This window comes from Castor canadensis, chromosome 17, assembly GCF_047511655.1.
Source record: "Castor canadensis chromosome 17, mCasCan1.hap1v2, whole genome shotgun sequence".
NCBI lineage: Eukaryota > Metazoa > Chordata > Mammalia > Rodentia > Castoridae > Castor > Castor canadensis.
Window position 1 is genome coordinate 20,473,038 of NC_133402.1, and position 22,206 is coordinate 20,495,243.

At 42.2% G+C, this 22,206-nt stretch overlaps 1 protein-coding gene across 5 annotated transcripts in view; it reads right to left on the reverse strand.

Annotated features, from left to right (window-relative positions):
* The window catches only part of Tnrc6a (trinucleotide repeat containing adaptor 6A), a 173,173-nt gene that overhangs the window by 123,957 nt on the left and 27,010 nt on the right, over positions 1-22,206 (reverse strand). For all 5 annotated transcript variants that reach the window (XM_074060202.1, XM_074060200.1, XM_074060199.1 and 2 more), the window contains exon 2: positions 21,957-22,081. In XM_074060202.1, coding sequence (XP_073916303.1) covers positions 21,957-22,036 — 80 coding nt within the window. In that variant the 5' untranslated portion in view covers positions 22,037-22,081. The remainder of the gene's footprint in view (positions 1-21,956; positions 22,082-22,206) is intronic.

Genomic DNA, 22,206 nt, shown 5'->3' on the forward strand with positions numbered 1-22,206 from the left:
TCCCTCCCAAGCTGACATCCCCCATGTTGCACCATGCCCAGTCCTAATTTTCTTTTCTTAAATGAGGAAATGATGAATCTCAGCCAGAGCCTTTATGAGTTAAGTCTAGTATTAAAGGTAGATTGTGAGGGCTGGCGGGGGGCAGGGCTCAAGTGATAAAGCACCTGCCTAGTAAGCTCAAAGCCCTGAGTTCAAACACTAGTTCCATCAAAAAAAAAAAAAAAAAAAAGCTGGAGGTGTGGCTCAAAAGTGGTAGGTCAGCTGCCTAGCAAGCAAGTGTGAGGCCCTGATTTGGAGTTCCAGTACTGCCAAAAAAGTTATTTTTTCATTTTTAAAAGTAGATTTTAGACATAGCACATTTAGGAAATTGTCTTGCTAATTATGTTTCTACTATTATTAATAATGCTGGCATTCTTTCTTTTTTTTTGACAGTACTGGGATCTCACACTTGCTAGGAGGCACTCTACTACTGGAGCCACAACCCCGTTCTTGCTGATATTCTTTAATGCTACAGAAATAACCATCATGGAATACAGTTCCCAGCTTCCTCTGCTAGGATGCCCTCAGACAGGAGTGTCCCTGTGTGAGAGTGATGACCTTGCCTGTGCTTATTTCAGCTCCATCCCCTTAGCTAATATCTGACAAAACATTTCAGAATGAGTTGTTGGAAGGTTGTCTCACCGATTGAACTGGTGGGGTTCTTGCCCTCTGCCAGGCCTGCTTATCTGCACATGGGCCATGCCCCTGCGAAGGGACCCACTGGCATCTCTAGGGGAGTAAAGTCCTGTTTCTCTGGGAAGGCCATGAAACCCTGTTCCAAAGCATGGTTTTAAGCCAGATGGTCCAGGTCTGTGTTCCTTTCTGAAAGTGACTAACTGTGTGACTCTGAGTCTTGGGCCAGTGACTTAACCTTCCTTTCCTACTTCCCTCCTGGCTCTCCTCATCTAAGTTCTCATACATGTACAAGAGTGGCCCACAGGACCACCACTGATGACCTGTGGTGAACCATCTACGTCTACAACTGTTAATATTCCGCTGTATGTGTGTGTCTGTGTGTTGCTCTTTAACATGTAGAATTATGTATAGCGGTAAGTTGCAGGCCTGTGACTCTCATCTCTCCTTAAGGGTTTGTACTGTGTCACCTAAAAAGAAAAATATTCTCCTACATAAACACAACACCAGAATCAAAATTAAAGAATACTAAAATTAAATAATTTATAATGTTGTCACGTATGTCACCGAATGTCCCTCAAATATCTGCTATGGTTTTTTAAGAGTTTTCTGGTCAGGCTTCAAACTAGGATCACAAGTTGCATATGCCTTTTATCTCTCTTCACTTTTTTTTTCTTTTTCCCCTAGCCAACTTCTTTACTGGTTGTAAATAACATTGATATTTTTGAAAATCCAGGCTACTTGTTGAATATACCATATTTGGGATTTGTGTGGCTGTTTCTTTGGTGAACTGCCATGGTGAAGATAGTTTCCACTTGGCACCTGCATGCTACTTAGTCAATTCAAGGATTCCATGTCATAATGCCTTAACGCCTGCACATGCTTACTACAGCACCTGGCCCACAGGATGCTCAAGAAATGGTGCTGTTGTCACCATGGCTATGACCACTGTCTTCCTTGCCATCATCACCACCATCTTTACTCCTCCAGTCCCAAAGTCACCTTGATGCACATACTTTTATGACTTTTCCCTCAACCTCTGGGATGTCTTCTGCCTGCCTTGCTCTGTTCTCTCTCTCTCTCTCTCTCTCTCTCTCTCTCTCTCTCTCTCTTTCTTTTTCTCTTCTGGAGATCTTAACTGATGAATCCTCAACCCAAGGAATCTCTTAGCCTCTCCAAGAACTGGAGTTCAGCCGTCCCCCCCAAGATTCCCTCCCACCTTTTTTTTCCGGAACCATAAGTTTCTAACCCCAATGGCTCAGACAGCGGTGAGGCGTTAAGTGGTGTGATGTCCACCCAGGGAGGAAGGGGCTGCTTCGTCATCACTGGTGCTGGCAGTGACCTTGGTAAGCAGCTGCTGCAGTGTTGTTGGAGGGATGCTGGGGAAAGGAGATTGGCTGGTGAGGAAAGCGAGGGGTGTGTTGCCAGGAGACTGGGCTCCCAGCCAGATGCTAATTTTGATGGCCTGGGGGTGCTGGTACCCCTGTCAGCGTAATCAGGAAGTGTGGGGGCTGGTGGAAGTGGGGGGAGGGAGGTGAGAAACAGGATAGGTGAGAGGGACTGACAGGTTGGAGAAACCCACTCGTTCCCCTAGGGTCCACCCTCCCTTCAGACCCAAGCTGTCTGGGAGAAATTGTGGCTGTCACCATAGCAACATGAGCAGCCGATGCATGATGCACAGTGTCTTTATTAGAGAACCTCGGTCAAGTTTGTGCCAGTATTTTTCCATCCGAATCTCATTTCTTCAGTGCAAGGAGAGAGACCAGAGGCTGGGGATGGCATGGGCGGGGCTGGGGGTGCCTGGAGATGGAGCAGAGGTGGGAGAGGTCTCAGATGGTATACTGACCTTCTGGGGAATGCCAATGAGAGAGGCAGAGTTTTCCATGGCTGAGGTACCATTTAAATATTCACCCTGCTCCAGATTTCCCTCCAATTATATGTGAATTGCTGAAGCAACAATTCTTGTTGCCTTTGGAAAGATAAAAAGCATTGCACTCTGGAGACCCCAGGCAGGGTGGGTGCCTAGGTGGTCAGGAGAGATGATTGGCCTGAGTGTGGGAGCTCTGCTAACTCCCATGTGTGTGGCTTTGTCCTTTTTGTTTCCTCATTAAGCCTCAATGTCTTCATCTGTAAAATGGAGCAACAAGCACAGCTGCTTCCATGGGTCATAATGAGAACTAAAAGAATGCATTTAGAGTAAAGCTCAATACTGGGCAGGTGCTCAATAAATGGTTGCTACTATTACTGCTATGACTGTACTAGTCCTACAACAAACCCTTATACCAGGGCTGCTACTCCACTCTTACCACAGCTACTATCTTACCCCACCTCCTCCTCATCCTTCTGCTGCAGCTCTAGGAAGAGCAGGTCCAGGATGATGAATCACTGGCAACTCCATCCTCTCCCACGGATGGTACCACAGTGAATTTGCCAACACTTTTGTGAGGAGCTGGTGTCCAAGACTGTGGAGTTGTGGTTACTGCACACATGGATTGTGAATCTGGTGTTAGACAGAGGAATGACTCATTAAACTGCTGGGGAATTCTGTCAGAACTGCAAGGAGGTTTTTTTTTTTTTTTTTAGAACTTGTATAGCTGATCTATTTCAAGCTTTTTCCAAACTTCTCACTCAAGTACCCCCTCTTTATTTTTGTCCTGTGTACCACCTACGTGGTTATTTACTTAAGGGTTTTTCCCTGTTAATTGACTCCCTTTTTCTTCATCAAATAAGTGGGTTTTGGAAGGAAACAGTACGATACTATGAAAAACATGAACGTAGTATCACTTGCTTCAAAAGAAACTGTAAAAATATAAACGATCGAAATAATTCAGTGTCATCAAATTCTAGCAAACACTTTCTTCTAATAGAAACTTCTGAGATGTTGCTAAAAAGCGTGCTTAGCAAGTCACAGTGATGTGCTAAAGACACAATGACACCAAAGTGAAACTTCCCCTGGAGGGGAATGACTTTCTCTCTTGAGATTCAGTGATACTTGTGGCCTCACCTGGAGTCACTGTTGACCTTAAGGAAGAGTGAATAATGACTTCTCAGGGGGCCTGAAGGACCCCTGGCACAGACTGCGTCTCAGCACAACTGATTGCATCAAGGAGACAGGTGAGCAAGCGAGCGGTCCAAGTAGAAGGACTGAGCATGCGTGATGCTGCCTTCAGGACTCTTCAACTAGTCCAGAGTCCCTGAAGTTGGGGAGGAAGAGGTGGACCAAGGTCCAGCACCCCAAGGCTTATCTTCATGAAGGAACTCCAATTTCATTCACTAAATGCACCACTGAGACATGCAAATGAGGGGAATGACAGGATGGTGAGAACAGTCACCATTCCGGAAGCATGAGTTTCCAATGAAGCGGTCAGTGGATCTTTACAACTCAGCTAGGAAATGCTATCCCTGCTTTACAGGTGAAAGAATGGAGCTCAGTGGCTTGCCTAAATGTGGCACAATGACTGATTCTCCATCCCTCCATGTCTGTCACCTTGTGGTCGCTCTACAAAGATACTTTGCAACCCCTCCCATGGAAAAGGAATCCATTTTCCCACCTCCTGGTCTTGTGATCTACTTTGTTCATAGAACAGGGGAGGGAGGGATGGTGAGCCAGTCCCAAGACTACACTTCAAGAGACCTTGCATGCCTCCACTCATTCTGTCATTGTCGTGTGTCCAGGGGCAGGCCAGCCTTCTGCAGGGGGAGCAGCAGGTAGAGAGGAGCCCAGGGGTTCCAGCAGAGGCCCAAGCCTGGACTGAGCCCAGGCAACATCAGCCCAGCCACCTTTCCATTCCATAGCTGACCACAGATCCATGAACAAGCCCAGCCTAGTCCAGCCCAGAAAAACCACCTTCCCAACCATAGACTCATGAGCTATAAATAGTGGTGTGATTTTAAGCGATTAAACTTTTGGAGTGGCTTTGGTTAGCAAAAGTGAACTGAAAAACCAACATAAGCCAGAGAATAAATGTTAGGATTTGTTCTGGATGTGCCCCTCCTCCCTCCCCCAGTTAGTCTCTTTTTCATCACTTCTCAGGAACACTCTCAAGAGTTCCAGTTGACTCAGGATGTATTATGTGTTCAACACTACCACTCAGAACTTTCCATGGAAAGTGAGCCACAGTTAGCTGCCTCACACCACCACCTAGCAAAGATTTGATGGATATACTAGCAAAGCACAGACAGAGGAGGGACAGAGAAATATTTGTCCCTGTGAACAAATTTCCCACAAGTGGTACCTTCAATAAAATTTTAAAGGCAGGAGTTTTCAGTTAGAGGTGATTTTTGACCACTATTTTTGACCACACACAACACACACAACACAACACACACAACACACCACAACACAACACATACACCACAACTCAATACAACACACAACACACACAATACACACACAACACACACCACACCACACACATACAACACAACACAGCACACACACACAAATCCTGTAATGGATAGAATAGCCTCCATAACAAAGAATCTTCCAGATCTGAGTAGAGCTGAGGTTGAGAAACTTTCCTCTGAGGTAATTCAATGACTTTTTTTTTCTTTTTTTTTTTTTTTTGCGATACTGGGGCTTGAACTCAGGACCTATACCTTGAGTCACTCTTCCAGCCCTTTTTGTTATGGGTTTTTTCGAGATAGGGTCTCTCGGAACCATTTTCCCCGGACTTGCTTCGAGCAGGTATCCTCCTGATCTCTGCCTCCTGAGTAGCTAGGATGATAGGCGTGAGCCACCGGCACGGCAGGCAGGCACTCTTACCAACTGAGGCACTCCACTTTTTTTGGGATGGGTTTTTTTCAAGACAGGGTCTCAGAAACTATTTGCCTGGGGCTGGCTTCAAACTGTGATCCTCCTGATCTCTGCATCTTGTGTAACTAGGATTACAGGTGTGAGTCACTGGTGCCCAACTCAATGACTTTTGTTGACTATGGTGAAGACATCTTTGAGTCATGGCCCCCAACTCTGGCCACTAGATTCACTAGGGATTTTTTTTAAACATTCAATGCTCATTTCTGATTCCCTGATTCATTCGCAGTAGAGAGATTAAAAAATCCTCCAGTGACTGTAATACACAGATAGGGTTGAAAACTGTTATATTAGAAAAGAATTAAAACAGTGAATCATTCAGTGAAGGGAGTGAAACGATGTTTTAAAAAAATACGTTGGAAGCCAGGCATGGTGGTACATCTCTGTAATCCCACCTACTCCTGAGGTGAGGTAGGAGGATCACAGTTTGAGCCAGCTGGTAGAAAGCATGAAACCCTATCTAAAAACAATCTAAAGTAAAAGGGGATGGAGGCACAACTTAAGTGACAAATGTGAGGCCCTGAGTTCAAACCCCAGTACAAAAAAAAAGTTGGCCTCTTGTCCCCATCAGAACAGCCCCTCCAACTCAAGCCTTTCCCTGATATTAGAATCTGGCTGCAGCCCTCTCTGTGCAGGATTCCATCTGGTGTGTGCCTACTTCCTTTGGCTTCTGTTTCTCTCACCCTCCTCAAACACTTTTTCTCTGATGCAAAACTCTTCCTGTTCACAGATTTCCCTAAGAGTTTCCATGCAGAAAGTTCCCAGGATTTCTCAGTCTTTTTCTGGAGATTTGAGGATTGTTGGCAGGACACCCTGTACACAAGAGGCTCCTGATATCTCCTTATTTTCATTTATACTTCAGTAAAGAGTTAATTCAGCAGACCTGAAATGGCCAAACCCTGTACATTTCAAAGGAAGGACTTGCCCTTGACCTGTTCCTGGGAGACAAACTCTGAGCCCTTGGAACATCAGTTTGATAAAAGCACCTCATCTGCCTGGGCCTTGTATATGCTAACTATGTGATTTGTGTGTGTGTGTGTTGGGGGGGTTGGTCCATGCAGTATCAGACCTCTGGAAGGGTTACAGACTGGGTAACTGATCCCCAATAAAAACCATGGCTGCTGAGTCTCAGGAGAGGTTCCCTGGTGGAATCGAGCTCTGTGTGTTTTCCTACACCGTTGCTGGTAGAATTAGATGACTCCTGGAGCTATGCCTGGACTCTTTACTGGGCATATTGTCCCTTTCAGTGTAATAAACTGTAACTATGATTATAGCAACTTTTTTGAGATCTGTGAGTCCTCCCATCAAATCATCAAACTGGAAGGTGTCTGGGGCACTCTGGTACATCCCGCCCCCTCTCCCCCCACCCTTTTACCTTCTCTTCATTAAACTGTTCTTGTCACTTGCCAGGGAGTTCTGACCACACTCAGTTCATTTGTAAACCTCCTATGCTCCTATGCTCTTATAAGTAGCTCATCAAGAAATTTCTTGAAATGGGTGGGATGGTTCACAGCTATAACCCAGCTACTCAGAAATGGAGATCGAGAGGGCTGCAGTTTGAGGCTAGCCCAGAAAAAAGTTAGCAATACTCCATCTCAACCAACAAACTGAGAATGGTGGTGTGCACCTAGTAGTCCAGCTAGAGGGAGGATTGCAGTCTGAGACTGGCCCCAGGCAAAAACAAGAGATCATACCTAAAAAAATAAGGGCTGGAGAGCAAACAAGGGCTGGAGATGTGGCTCAAGAGACAGAGCACTTGGCTAGGAAGTGTGAGGCCCAGAGTTCAAACTCCAGTACTGCCAAGAAATGGAAGGAAGGAAGAGACAGAGAGAAAGAAAGAGAGAAAGAGAGAAAAAGAAATTTCTTTGGAATGAATGCATTGCTCTCCATGGAAGTGATGCTGCTGAAAAAAGGTTTTCTCCAGCGTATTGTTTACAACCCCTCCCCAACTTAACATCTTATTAATATATATGAATTCTAAAAAATAATGGATTTCATTGTGAGATTTTCACACATGCATATGAAGTACTTTGATATTCTGTACTTTTAGAAACACCCTGCATAAGCATGTGTGTGTGCATGTGTCCACGTGTGCACAAGCACACACAATCACGCTCAGAGCTGACATACCGCACCAGAACTCACATGAGGCATCCCTGTAATACCAGAAGCACTGCCACGTATTAGAAGTCCACTGAAAGTAAAGCAAAACTAGGACTAGCAGCGTACCTATGCTTGGCCTCGTACAAATAATATGATGGTCCCTTGGCCAGTCCCTCCCACTGCTAATCACCACAGGAGATGCTGTTGTGTGGATGGACTGTCATTTTCTAGGCCAGTCCTCTATTTTTGGCTACTTAAATTGCTTTCAGCCTTTTTGCTCTTGTAAATAAAGCACCAATAATGATTCTTGCATAGGAATTGTTAGGTTCATCTATAATTCTGACCTTAAGATAAAGTCCTACACATGGAGTTTCTGAATTAAAGAGTACAGATGTTTTGGGTACAGTAAATAAAAAACTCCACCAGTTCTGCATAAACATGATCATTTCCCTGCCTCCTTATCACACAGGGCATGAATTAATTGTTCCATTGATTAGTCAGTTGCTCCATCAATATAAGCACAGTTAGATAAATTATGATATACTTATACTGCAGAATATTATGCTATAGAGAATAAGGGAAGCCTCTGGAATAGAAGATTGAAAGAAGCAAAAAGCAAAAAAATAGAGCATTCCTACCCCAATACGATAAAATAAACAAAAATTGACAAAATATAAATAAAAAAATAAACACCAGGGAGAAAGGAATGTCTATGGCCCCATGTATGGCTTTGAAGTGTCAGTGGGAAGAATATAAATACAGAAGTGAGGAGGCTAAAATTAGGGAAAGTTCAGAACTCATAGAAACTTAATATTGTATCTCAGATTGACCATGCTTGACTCAGGGACTGCCCTCACCTGGCCAGGAACCACCCATGCCCCTCCCCACTCACTGATTACTAGATGGAAATCACCTGATTCCTCCTTCCCATAGGCTAGTGTAAGTTTTAAAAGTGCCTAACAAGAGAAGCGCGTGCTCTGTCTCCAGGTTCCACATGGGCCCCACCATGCTCCCTCTTTTATTTACCTTCCCTAACTTTTATCAAACTCCATTTACACCCACGTGTCCTGCCATGGACTCTTCTCAGTGGGACACAAAGAATTTGGAAGACTTCTGATACAGACTGCACACCATCAGCCACCAACAGAAACCCTAAGTATAAGGGGGGATGAGGAATGGTTCCAAGGTGAGGGCCACAATTCTGAAAATCTCAGTGGTACCACTCAATTTGCAGAGAAGCCGAGGACTGGAGTGGCTCAAGTGGTAGAGCATCTGCCTAGCAAGCATGAAGCCCTGAGATCAAATCCCAGTATCACCAAGAAAAAAAAGTTGCAGAGAAGCCAGCTGAGGAGATGGGCTGACTGCCCGGGAGATAGATTTGCCCTGACCTGGAGCAGCCCTTCACTAACACCATGCTCTGCGAGAGAGTTGAAAGACAGTAAGAGCCTGGCATGATTTTTTTTTTTTTTTGCAGGCAAGCTGGCTCTTATCGCTCTTGCTCTTACCATCTCCTGCCACAACAGGGATGGGACAGAAGAGGAGATGAGAAGAATATAAATCAGGTGGGCCAGGCATGGTGGCTCATGACTGTAATCTCAGCTACTCAGGAATGCGGGCAGTGTAGGTAGGAGGATCAAAGTCCAAGCCTGGCTCCCGGCCAAAAATGTGAGCCCTTCCTTATCTGAAAAATACCTAAAAGCAAAAGGACTGGAGGCATGGCTCTGGTCCTCCTTGTGCCTGCCCAGCAAGTGCAAGACCTTGAGTTCAAACTCCAGTACCGCCAAAAACAAAAAAGAAAAAGAGCGAGCCAGTGAGAGAGAGAAGAAATTAGGTTACATCTACTGAGGGGCAGGTGGAGGCACCTGGTGTGTGTACCCTTCCTCTCCTCATCTGGCTAAGAGGAGAGTGGGAGGGATCCCTGAGGAAGGAGCAATCTGGTAACAGACATTTCACACAACTGCAGAACAGAAACTGTGGCCCAGAGCCACTGCCACTCATGGCTTAGTTTTTTCTTTTGCTGCCTGCCCCACCCTGTCCCCAGGGTAAAACCTGACCAAAATAGAAACCCAGCAAGTACACCCCCACTTTCTTCTACCTTGGTGAGTTAATAGATGTTTTCTAAAGTTGACAAATTTGGAAATAGAGGCTTAAAATATTGTCTAAAAGTATAAAGGTAAAAAATTACCAGAAATATGTAAACACAAAGTAAGGTGAAGTGATTCTATCAAATTATAGAAAATGCAGGTAATATGAAAAACAGAAAACACAAATGACCGAATTATGACAGATTGTTATTTCCATCAATGTTGCGTAGAATTTAAAAAAAAAAAATTAAAAAAGAGAGACTTTCAGATTGGGCCAAAACATCGAAGACTGAATTTTGGTCAAAAACACAAGAATATGCTAACAATATTTTTTGGGAAGATAGAAATTAAAAGTATAAACAAATACATACCTGATAAGTTTAACACAAAGAACTCTAGGCTCGTGATGTTAAGATCACATGAAGTTGAATCCAAGGTTAAACAAGGCAACCAAGACAAATGGGGGCATTTTGTAATGACAAAAGGGACATATGCTTGGGACCAAGGCTAAAATGTCAGTGACATGTGAGGACATAGGAGACAGCATCAAGGGCTGTGCATGGTGGCTCACGCCTATAATCCTAGCTACTTGGGTGGTACAGTACTATGGTATGAGGCCAGCCTGGGCAAAAACTTAGTGAGACTCTATCTCAGTAAGCATGCTAAGTGTGGTGGTGCATGCCTGTGATCCCAGCTATTCAGGATGACAGTCTGTAGCTGGCTCAGGCAAAAGCGGGAGACCCTATCTGAAAAACAAACTAAAGTGAAAGAGCTGGGGGCATGGCACAAGCGGCAGAGCACCTGCCTAGGACGTGTGAGGTCCTGAGTTTCATTCCAAAATGATTAGAATCTCAACTTAACAGACACCAAGGACTGACATACAGCCTATAGCTCACCTTGCCCAGCTGCAAATTAAACCTAAAGGTTTAGAGGATCTGAGGTACATTTAGTAAGGCTGGTTTTATACTTTTGTTTGAAATGCTATGGACTGATAATAGGGGATCCTGCAGAATTGTTACAGCAAAGGCTGATGTATAATATCAGGCTACAAAGAAAATCTTAGCAATATTCAAAAAGTAGAAACAGTACAGATCACTTTTAAAGTATAATTTAGGGAGGGTAGAATATTAGCAACAAATTAGGAGGGAAGAAAGGAGATGGATAAAAAAATTACCCCCAAATTTTCAAAACTTCGAATAATGAAATGAAGTTAAACACATCAAAACCTTGGTCACATGGCAGAGATTCAGTTGTTAAGAAGAAAATTCATAGCCCTAAACAAATGCACAAGAAAGGAGAAGAAATGAAATAATTTAGCATTTAATCAATGAGTTAGGCAACAAATTATCCCAAGAAATAAGAAAGAAAAGGCAATATATTAGTAAATTAGGAAATAAAACTTCAAAGCAGAATTATGTAAGCGTTGACTCTAGGATGAGGGGGACTAGTGTAAAATATAAACTCCTGAGTTATCGGAAAGAAGGGAGAAAGCTCAAAAACAAATAGCAAGGGAGAAATAACACGGAGGAATGAAAACACTTGTATCTTGAAAAAATTGGGGCAATTAAATTTGAAGACTGAATGAAATAGATGACTTTTCTAGAAAAATGCAAATAGCTACCAAAAATTAACAATTTTAGATTGTGTGTGTGTGTGTGTGTGTGTGATGCTGGGGAATGGAACCAGGGCACCCAGCGTTAGCCAAGTGCACTACTACTAAGCTTCATCCTTGGCCCTAGAAGTCTTAAATCAGCAGGAACAAAATTGAGAGTGTTGCCTTGCTCTCTACCTAAAACCCACCACCAGCCCCACAAGGTTCCTTTGAGAAATCCTTCCAAATAGCCAAGACAAAAACCATTCTACTTCTATACCGATTACATCAGAGCACAGAAAAGTAAAAAAACTTCATATTTTTAAAGAAAACCACACCAAAGTCTGAAAATCACGTCATTAAAGAACAATTACAGGACTGGCTCCATGGCTCAACTGGTAGAGCATCTACCTAGCATGCATGAGGCTTTGGATTCAAACCAAGAACTTCTATATACCAAACTCACTTATTCATAGCATATGTTAAATAAAATATTACCAAAGAAAACCTAATTTATCAGGAACATCAGGAATGCGTAGCACTGGAAATCTAATAAGCATCATTCATCAGTAGCTTGTTTCTTTAAAAATTAATGTTATTAGCAAAGAACTGGCAAAATATTCTTATACTGCTCCTCTGTATTTCCTTTTATTTCCAAATTTTATTCAGGATTATTATTATTATTATATTCTAGTTTCCTTGATAAGTCTCTCTAAAGTTTGATTTTATTGATCTTATCAAAAACTCAGCTCATGGTTTCAGTTAACATTGCTCTTTTGTGTAATTCAGTACCGTGTTTTCATCGTCATTGATTGTTTCCCTGCTAATTTAGTTCTTTTTCATATCTCTTCTGTGAGAAATTTCATTTCTTTTCATTCTTCTTTCTTTTTGGTGGTACTGGGTTTTGAACTCAGGGCCTCACATTTGCTAGAAAGGCACTCTACCACTTGAGCCACTCTGCCAACCCTTTTGTATATTGGGTTTTTTTGAGATAGGGTCTCGCCAACTATTTGCCCAGGCTAGCTTCAAACTGTGATCCTCCTGATCTCTGCCTCCTGAGTAGCTAGGATTACAGGCGGAAGCCACTGGTGCCTAACTGGGCTTTGCTTTTAAATTCAAAGCTATAAATTCAACAGCACTTCAGAAAGAGCTCAAAGTTAAAAAGCTATGGACTCCAACTCTTTTTTAGAATACAAAATATGGCTTTTACCTAAATAGATTTCTTTCTAAAGACATTTCTGAAACATTCTAAAAACACATTACATTCCACTTATCAGAAAATTAAGTTACATGTGTACTTTTATGAGTTCCTGTTATCAGGAATTTAAGCGTTTGTCTAAGTTTGTTAACTGATAAAGGCAAGGAACACTTTTAAATTCAGAGGGTGGTTTCAATAGCACCAAGCTTAAAGCTATAAATATCTGATACAAGGAATTGATTTGCTTAAATTTGTTGTAGAGAATTTTACTTGCTTCTTCAATATCTTAAGCTACCTTTGCCGTGAAAGTGAGTCTTTTTGTTGATCTAATTATAATTAACTCAGCCACTATATAGACCATAAACTCTTGGACTCAAGAGTGGCTCTGAGAGACTTTCCATAGAACAGAAATAAGTGGTAGAGTGCTGGAGGAGTGGCTCCAGTGGTAGAGCACCTGCCTTATAAGCATGAGGCCCTGAGTTCAAACCCCAGTACTGCTAAAAAAGAGAGAAGTGGGAGAAATATTTAAGAAATGAAGTAGAACTCACTTTCTTGGACAATGTCATTTTTTCTCTCTCTCTGTCAAGACAGCTTTTTAACTCATAGACATTAATACATGTTATTATCTTTTGGGGGATTTTACTATTTGTTATGAAATAATACTCTGTCCAAAATAAAATACTCTTTCTTCCAAAAATTTAATATGCTGTGACTCCAGAATGTTGTATTTCCGATATATTTATATCATCCCTCCTCTTCTAAAACGTGTGGTTTGCTCTGCGTTGAGTTGGTCTCTTGAAAACACACTCCAGCTCAATATAAACTACCTGCTCTGACAGGCTCTGCTTAGCGTGGGGTTAGTTAAGTCTTTCCATTGCTTTCTGTTAGGCCTCATCCTCTCCTCAGTGTTTGCCTTTTCTGACGCTGAAGTTCCCTTGTCTACATTTTCCTCCTGTCATTTTTAACATGAATCGTGCTGTCCTTCTTGGTGGTACTGTTTATAGGTTTGTTCTCCTGTTTATTGATTTGTTTGTGTTGGTTTTATTCGCAGATACTTCTTGTGCCTAGACCCTGCAGTTCCCATCATCCCATCTCAGGGAAAGGTGGAATGGGATTTTCCCCTCAGGAAATGGTTCTAAGCAAATGCTCTCAGGAAGCTCCAATTTCAGGGTAATTTTACACAAAGTTCTAGAAGCTTCTCTTGCCTCTCTTCTGATTTAATTGTCTTTTTAAAAATTTGTTTATTCATTTTTGTGGTAATGGGGCTTGAACTCAAGGCCTTCACCTTGAGCCACTCCACTAGTCCTATTTTTTGTGAAGGTTTTTTTTCAAGATAGGGTCTCACAAACTATTTGTCCTGATGTCTGCCTCCTGAGTAGCTAGGCTCTTTCTTTTTTATTTTTAAATTGTCTTTCTCAACTAATTTATTTAGTCCATGCCAGGCAGGCAAGGGTAATTTTGAGTTGGACCAGGATTAAACCTAGCAAGCCATGCCCTGTTAGGTATTTTCTCCTACTGTCCTCTCTCTTTTCTGAGAGACACCAGGATGCTCGTGTCCTGTTACCCCATGGCCACTTGCTCAGCAAATACACTTACGAAACAAAGAAAGTCAGGAAAAGCAGAGCAGGTCTAAAGTGAGGGCTGTAAGAAGAATTGCTGTGTTGGAAGGTGAGCTCCAAGACCATGCTAGGGTCTGGGATGCGTTCCTGGACGTTTGCCGAACCCTGTGAGAAATGCCTCACAGGCACCTCCCCATTTCCAGTTTACAGAAAGGCTACCGTCTAATTTGTGTATCTTCTTTTCGAAGAATTGCTTTTGACATTCGCATTGCATTTTATGCTATGTGATAACTTAATTTAGCCGCTGTATACTGTGGATTGCAGCTAATGCTGTTTCACTGGTTCCTTTGTTCATCTTTCCACGTCTGTCAAGACTTCTCTGCCTAAGTTCTTTTTCCCTAAATTAATTTTAATTAAATAAGTAGTCTATAAACGTTTGCTTCTTATTAAATCCAAGTCTGTCTAAGTTCTTTCTCTCCCTCTACAGAAGCACAGAAGCACCTACTCTCTGATGGCTGTTTATCTGTAACCAATTTCTAAAATATATTGAAAACAAAAAACAGTCGTGTGCAGTCGCTCATGCCTAGGATACCATCTACTTGGGAGGCAGAGAGAGGAGGCTCATGGTTTGAGGCCAGCCCAGGCAAACAGCAAAGCCCCATCTCCAAGAACAAGTACAGCTCATTAGGGGTAGAAGTAGAATGATCCTGGTCCTCCAGGCCACGCAGAAAGCCTGAGACTCTGTCTGATAAATAACTAAAACAAAAAAATGGCTGGGAGCGTGACTCAAGTGGTAGAGCCCCTAGCAAGTCCAAGGCCCTGAGTTCAAACCCCAGTACCACAAAAAAAGGGGAAAAACCATTATCATGTTCTATGATTTGCTTCCTCTGCACCTAGCAATATGTCTTAAGGATCAAGCTATGCATGTGCTTTAGGCTGGGACATAGAGTTCCTTTGGATAGATATGCCACAATTTTTTTTTCTTGGTGGTACTGGGGTTTGAACTCAAGGCTATGTGCTTGCTAGGCAGGTGCTGCACCACTTGAGTCACATCTCCAGCCCTCTTCTTTTTTTTCAGCTGTTTTTTTGGATAGGGTCTCATATTTTTGCTTGGGGCAGGCCTTGGACTGCAATCCTCCTACCTATGCTTCCTGCATAGCTGGGACCACAGATTAAGTGCCACCATGCTCACCCTGTTTGTTGAGATGGGGATCTCACTAACTTTTTGCCCAGACTGGCCTTGAGCTGCAATCCTCCCATTCTCTGCCTCCCAATCTCTGGGGACCGGGAGGAATAAATTCAGAGGTTTCTGTATAACGTGATTACTAAGGTTAATAAGAATATATTATATATTTGAAAATTGCTGGGAGATTTTAAATGTTATCAACACACACCCAATTCATCGCTTCATTCCACCATATAGTAAATATTGAAAATATTTATGCTGACTTCAGAAGCAGACTGTAGGAAATGTTATAGATACGTTGTTAAGGTGAGGCAGTGCACATGTTAAATAGCTTAATTTAGCCATTCCAAAATGTATGCATAGGCAGCACTGGGGTTTGAACTCAGGATCTCACGCTTGCTAGGCAGGCTCTCTACCACTTGCGCCACTCTGCCAGTCCATATCAAAATATTACATTGCACACTGAAAATACATACAATTTTTACTTGTCAGTTTTATAAAAGGAAAAGAAATCCTAAGAGACTGGGAGAAGAATATGCCCCAAATGTGGTGATGGGAACCAATGGCAATTTGCTGTGGCAGAGCAAAAGGAAAATGTCATATTTGCTCTGAAAAAAATTAAAAGAGATAAACTGTGAAATATTGAGACATTTTCAGCAAATACACAGAGGACGTAGGAGCTTTCACATTCAGAAAAGAGTCAAAAAAACAGGAAAGATATTCAGTATCAACTTTTGGAAAATACAAATCAAATCCATAAAACATCACTTCACACACATTAGGGTGGTTATTACTGATAATAAAAGAAAACAATGCACATAAAACAAGAGTTAGTGAGGAGCTAGATATGTGAGAAACCTTGTACCTTGTGCACTGCTCATGGAACTGTGAAGTGGAATGGCAACTCCTCAAAAATGTAAACCTAGAAATACCAGAGGATCTAGCAATTCTGCTTCTTGGTGTGTATTGAAAAGAACAGAAAGCAAGACCCACACAGAGATTTGCACAGTCAAGTTCACAGTAGCAATATTCACAATAGCCCAAAAGTCTGTGGACAGACAAGTGGGTAAACAAAACGGAGTGTGTCCTTATGTGTGTGTTTGTGTCGTTTTTTTGCGGAGGAGGGTGAGGTTTGAACTCAGGGCCTCCATCTTGCTAGGCAAGCGCTCTACCACTTGAGTCACTCCACCAGCCCTAGTGTGTCCTTACCATGGAAGATTAGGCAGTCTTAATAAGAAGGCATTCTCACATGTAGCACACATCTTATAACATGGATGAACCCTGAGAACACTATGCTATCTGTAGTGAGAAGGCCACAAAAGGGTAAATATTGTTAAATTCCACACATACGATGCACCTAGACTTAGTAAAGTTCATTGGCATAGAAAAGAGAATAGTAATTGTCAGGGACTGAAGGGAAGAGGAAATGGGTTCAGAGTTTCAGTTGGGAAAGGTTTTTTAAATGTTTGCAGATGGAGGGCCATTGTAGGTGAACCTCAGAACTGTGCACTGAAAATGATAAATTTAATGTTATGTGTATTTTATCACAACAAAGAATCAATTAATTTTCTAACATCAGAGTAAAATGTTGAACAAAAGCAATTGAATTTTTCATTTTTTTTTTGAGACAAGGTCTTGCTACATAATCCAGATCGACGTGGAACTCACTCTGTAGCCTAGATTCGCCTCAAACTCTCTATCCTCCTGCCTCAGCCTTCTGAGTACTGCGATTACAAGTTTGTGGCACCATGCCCAGCTTTTAAATCAATTTTAACCAAGACTAGAGATTGCAATTCCTATAATATGACTTGGATTTGTGTGTGTGTGTGTGTGTGTGTGTGTATCTGTGTGTGTGTCTGTGTCTGTGTGTCTGTGTCTGCACACAAATATTTAATGCAAAGATGACAACAGAAATTATTTCAATGGTGAAAGTTTTGTTAGGAAATTAGGAGGAAGGTGAGCAATCTTCAGGGAAGCCAGCAAAGCCTATCAAAGATAAATTAATTCATTTGGGGAAAAAGTAAACTTTAGTTGAATCATGCCACAAGGTATGGCCCACGAATAGTTGGGTATATTTATTTTATTTTTAAAGTTCTTCCAGATTTATGAAGAAACAGTGTTAGTTCCCAACTGTGGTGTAGATGTTTTCTGAATGTTTTATATCTGACAGAAGAATTTTTAGTTCTATATGAAGAATTAGTTTCTGTCATGCCAGATGGTTCCAAGCTAGGGATTTCTTGGAATTTCAAAACAAGAGACTGCTGTTTCCTTTATTGCTTCATCCCACTGTGTGATAGATGTTGAAAATATTTATGCTGCTTTCAGAAGCAGACTGTAGGAAGTGTGGTGGATACCGTTGTTAAGACGGCTCAGTGTATGCGTACAAATGCCATGAGTCACCATCGGCGTATGGAAACTTGGAAAAGAAGAAAAGGCAATGAGAACGAGGATTTTGGGTCTTTGCCAATGTTCATTGGTTGAATTGTGCAAGGGTTTTACAAAGATTTATTGGACTGTTAATTCCAATTTAAGATTCTCGAATCAAAAGAAATGCTTGCTAAATACTTAAGCACCAAAAGCAAAAAAAGACAGTGTGCCGTCTATTTCTCACCAATGTCACAGTGTACATGGATAAAATAAATGGGAAGTTCTAAGGAAAGAAAAACTTATTTTTGCCCTATCTAGAAAGGTATTAGAATTTACCTGGACATCGAATGTCTTCATAATACAAATCAGTAACAATGATTTTACACACATTGCCACAATATGTAAAATATTTTTAACTTCAATCACCAGCACCATGTAAGTTATCTTCAGAATTCTTCAAGAAAAATCTGAAGAATTTCTGGCTGATACTGATAAACTTAGAGTTACTTTTCAATTTATGTAATACTCCTTTATGTTCCACCTTAATATTGAGTTGATGCAAGAGATGATAAACTGACATAATTTGGGAAAAAAGTATTTTTAGAACCAATGCACTTTTAGGCTGGTGTGGTAGCTCAAATTTATGATCCAAATTACTCAGGAGGATCGTGGTTGGAGACCAGCCTGGGCAAAAAGTTTGCAAGATCCTATTTTAGCCGATGACTGGGCATGGTACCACCTGCCTGTCAGGGCTTGTGGAGTGGCTCAAATGATAGAGGGCCTGCCTAGCAAAGCCTAGCAAGCATAAGGTCCTGAGTTCAAGCCCCAGGCCTGCCAAAAAAACAAAAACAATCTGTTAGCCACCTGTCTGTCATCCCAGTGGAGGAAGGGAGCATAAATAGGAGGATTGAGGTCTAGGCCAGCCCAGGCATAAAGCGAGACCCTACTTCCAAAATAATCAGAGCAAAAAGGGCTCGGTACATGGCTCAAGCAGTAGAGCACCTGCCTAGCAAGTACGAAGCCCCTGAGTACCACCAAAACAAAAACAAACACCTGACATACTTTTGCTTCAGAGCCAAATAACTGTTACAATAAAGATGAGCTAATTTTGCTTCTGTGAAAATAAATATTTATTAAAGGAAAATTTTTTTGGTGTTTAACTGGAAAATGTTTATATATATTTTTGTCATGGTCCTCCTGCCTCATTCTCCCAAGTGCTGAGATTACAGGCGAGCGACCATACCCACCTAGAAAATGTTTAAACATGTGTAGAACAAGTTGGGTATGTGATTGTTTTTCAACTGTAAATGTAAATACATACCAAGTGTCTCCAATGTAAATCTGCTCATATTTGAGTTACACTCTAAGTATAAAAACATCCTATATTTCACCTTAGAACAACAGAAAGTAACCAATCTCCTTAATAACTTCTTATATCGACTATATGTTGACATGATGATTTTTTGAAATATTGAGTTAAATAAAACAATATTAAAATTTATCTGTTTCTACCCTTTTTTTTTTTTTAGTAGAGCTATTAGAACTTTTAAAAATTACATATGTGTGTCTGCGGATGTAGCTCAGTGATAGATCGCTTACCTATCAGGCTGGTGGCTCCAGCACTGCAAAATAATAAATGCATAAAATAAAATTAATAAAATTTGATATGTGGCTGGGGACACGGCTCTTCTATTCAACAGTGGGAAACTAGAATCATCTTCTTTTTTATTAGCATTGACCTTCCCTCTAGGACCATTATCCCTTGAGATTAGATCTAGCAAGAATGGTATGAAAGGCACCTGCCTCCCCTCTTAGCTCCCTTTGTGGAAATGGAATGATCTGCCCAGATCCAAGGAGTGAGCTGTGACCTGGAGTGATCACATAGTGACCCCTGGGACTTAGACTCTGGGCAAAGATAGAATAATTATTTGGAATTCAAACATAACACAGCGTCAGACTTTTGATTTTCTCCAGGCTGTACCGTTGCTACTAATGGGATGGGGGGAGAAAGTAGGAAAATGTCCATTCTAAAGGTGGCTAGAGAAGATGTGGGCACCAGGGAAGATGGGGGTAAGCCTCAAGTCCGATGGGTCAGGTAAGCCTCTGTCCAGAAGAATTAGTGACAAAGGCTGCAAGCCAGGAAGGAGGAGGCAGGAAAGAGTGTGGGATGGAGAATGAGCTAGCTGGAGTAAGACTGGAACTGAAAAGTAGTGGGTAGAAGTTTTAGCAGAAGAAAAACACACAGAGCAAAAGATTAGGACTAGGTTATGTCTCTGTGCCAGCCCAGTTGGCAGTCCTAACTAAGAAAACCACCCTTTAAATTTTGGAGTTTTTATTTAATGGAAAAGTACTCTCCAGAGCCTTCAATGTCATGGCCACCATGAGGGTATTGGAGAGGATTCCTGCAGACAAAAGGACAGAGCAACTGGTGTGACCTATCCCTCCGCACTTTTGTGTCAGGGAGGCAGGGAGATGTTTCCTCATCCTTCTTCATCTTACAGCCCAGGTTACATGGCTGCCATGAATGGGATAGATTCTGTTCTTTTTTTTTTTTTTTTTAACTCAGAGCCTCATGCTTGTTAGGCAGGCAGTCTGGATTCTGTTCTTAATCCAGAAGGATTGAAGGGTTCAGGAGCTCAGTCTCTCCGACTGTATTTTCAGGTTTGACTAAGGATCCAGGCTTACATCTGGGCTCCTGCTACCAACTTCTTCCCATCTGCTCTAGTTCTGGGGTCCTTTTTCTTCTTCCTTTCTGGGCCTGAGTCCCTGTCCCAAGTGTGATATGTGGGATAAACTTACTTCTCCCAGCTCAGTGACCACAGCCCTGCTTACTTCCTTCTGTCTGATGATGCTTGCTCCATCTGACAACCTGATAGGCATTGGTGCTCTTAGCTTTCCTACACTTGTTGCCCACACTACCATGTTGGGTATCCATATTAAACTGGCTTGGCCTCTTAGAGTCTGGCTACCTGGTTCAAATGTCTTTTTGCACATTTGTGTCTGTCTATAGTTCAGAACTTCCTTTCTTGGTCCTGCTTAGAGTGATTGAGGCCCTGAGATCCAGCCCATGTGTGGTTCTCATGATGACTGTTTTGTTACACTTTATGCCCAGGTGCCTGCTCTGTCAGGATACCCAAGGTCACAGACATAAATCAATTCAGCTAGATCATTCTGTTATCTCAGCTCTCTCTGCCTCCAGAAATCTTTCTCTAAGCAACCTAGTCAAGCTTGGCCTAGAAATACACTTATTTCCAACTTTTACTTAGACTAATGCTAGTTCAATTTAGTAATCTTCTTCTTCTTCTTTTTGGTGGTACTGGGGTTTGAAACTCAAGGCCTCATGCTTGCTAGGCAGCCACTCTACTACTTGAGCCACACCACCAGTCCAATTTAATAATTCTTTTTCCTAGCTTTCCTTCCCATTGATTTTCCTGAGACTAGCTTCTCTGGCTACCTTCCCTGATTGAATTCCAGAAAGACAAGAATACAAGATGTATTCCAAAACACCCAGAACTGTGCTGGCACCTAGAAGGATCTCAATAATAATCATTGAATAAGTGAAAAGAATCCATAATTTGGGCTCTTCAGAGAGATCAGAACATATTACCCATGGCTAGTGCCGAGTTTCATGTTTACATGTGACACACAGGATGTATCTGACTTACAGCAGCCTGGATGGCTTTTGTTTTTACCAAGAATGGACTTAAGACACTCTTTTCATATGAACAACAAATGGACATAGTGAAAGAAAGGCCTCTTTTTCTTCCCATTTTGGTGGGTTTCATTTCTGGTCTATGTTAGCAGCCATTAATACAGGTGACATCATACTGTCAGCCTTTCCTCTTGGATCTCTACAAATGCTTTTTTTCCCTTTTCCGTACTGGGGTTTGAATTCAGGGCCTACACCTTGAGCCATTCTACCAGCCCTTTTTGTGACAGTTTTTTTTGAGATAGGGTCTCATGCAACTATTTTCCTGGGCTGGCTTCGAGCTCAATCCTCCTAATCTCTGCCTCCTAAGTAGCTAGGATTACAAGTGTGAGCCATCGGCACCTGATTACAAATGACTTCTAATGGGATTTCCTGATTCCCTTTTCCTCTGACCCCGCCCCATGCCAGTGGCCACTGATTTTCCCAACAGGATGGCTTGGAGGTGACTCTCCACCATGTTGTTTAGAGACAGACATGATAGATAAAGACACCTCCAGAAGGTAACAGCTGCCATGGTGACATGGGAGTTCCTCTTACTCTTGCCCAGCTCAGGTTTCAACCCCATTGCACTTGTCAGAATTTTGAGTGGATGCTGCTTCTGGATTCCTCAGCGCAACCACTGGCAGTTCTGGGCTGACTCAATGGACCTGCAGCCCCCAGTGTGAGAAATATACCTGTTCCATTCCTCGGGCAGCGGGGTATCTTGGGAGCCAGGACACCTGGCTTCTAGGCCTGGCTCTGCCACTAGTTGCATGGCCTTAGGCAAATCACATCACTCTCTGGGCCTCAGTTTCCACACCTGAGAAATGAAGGGGTTGCAATAGATTAGTGATTTGCCACTTTTTACTCCCACTCCCCCAAAAAAACACAACCAGGGATGTCTATTTCCCTAGAATGCATATGCAACTCTGAGTGCAGACTCCA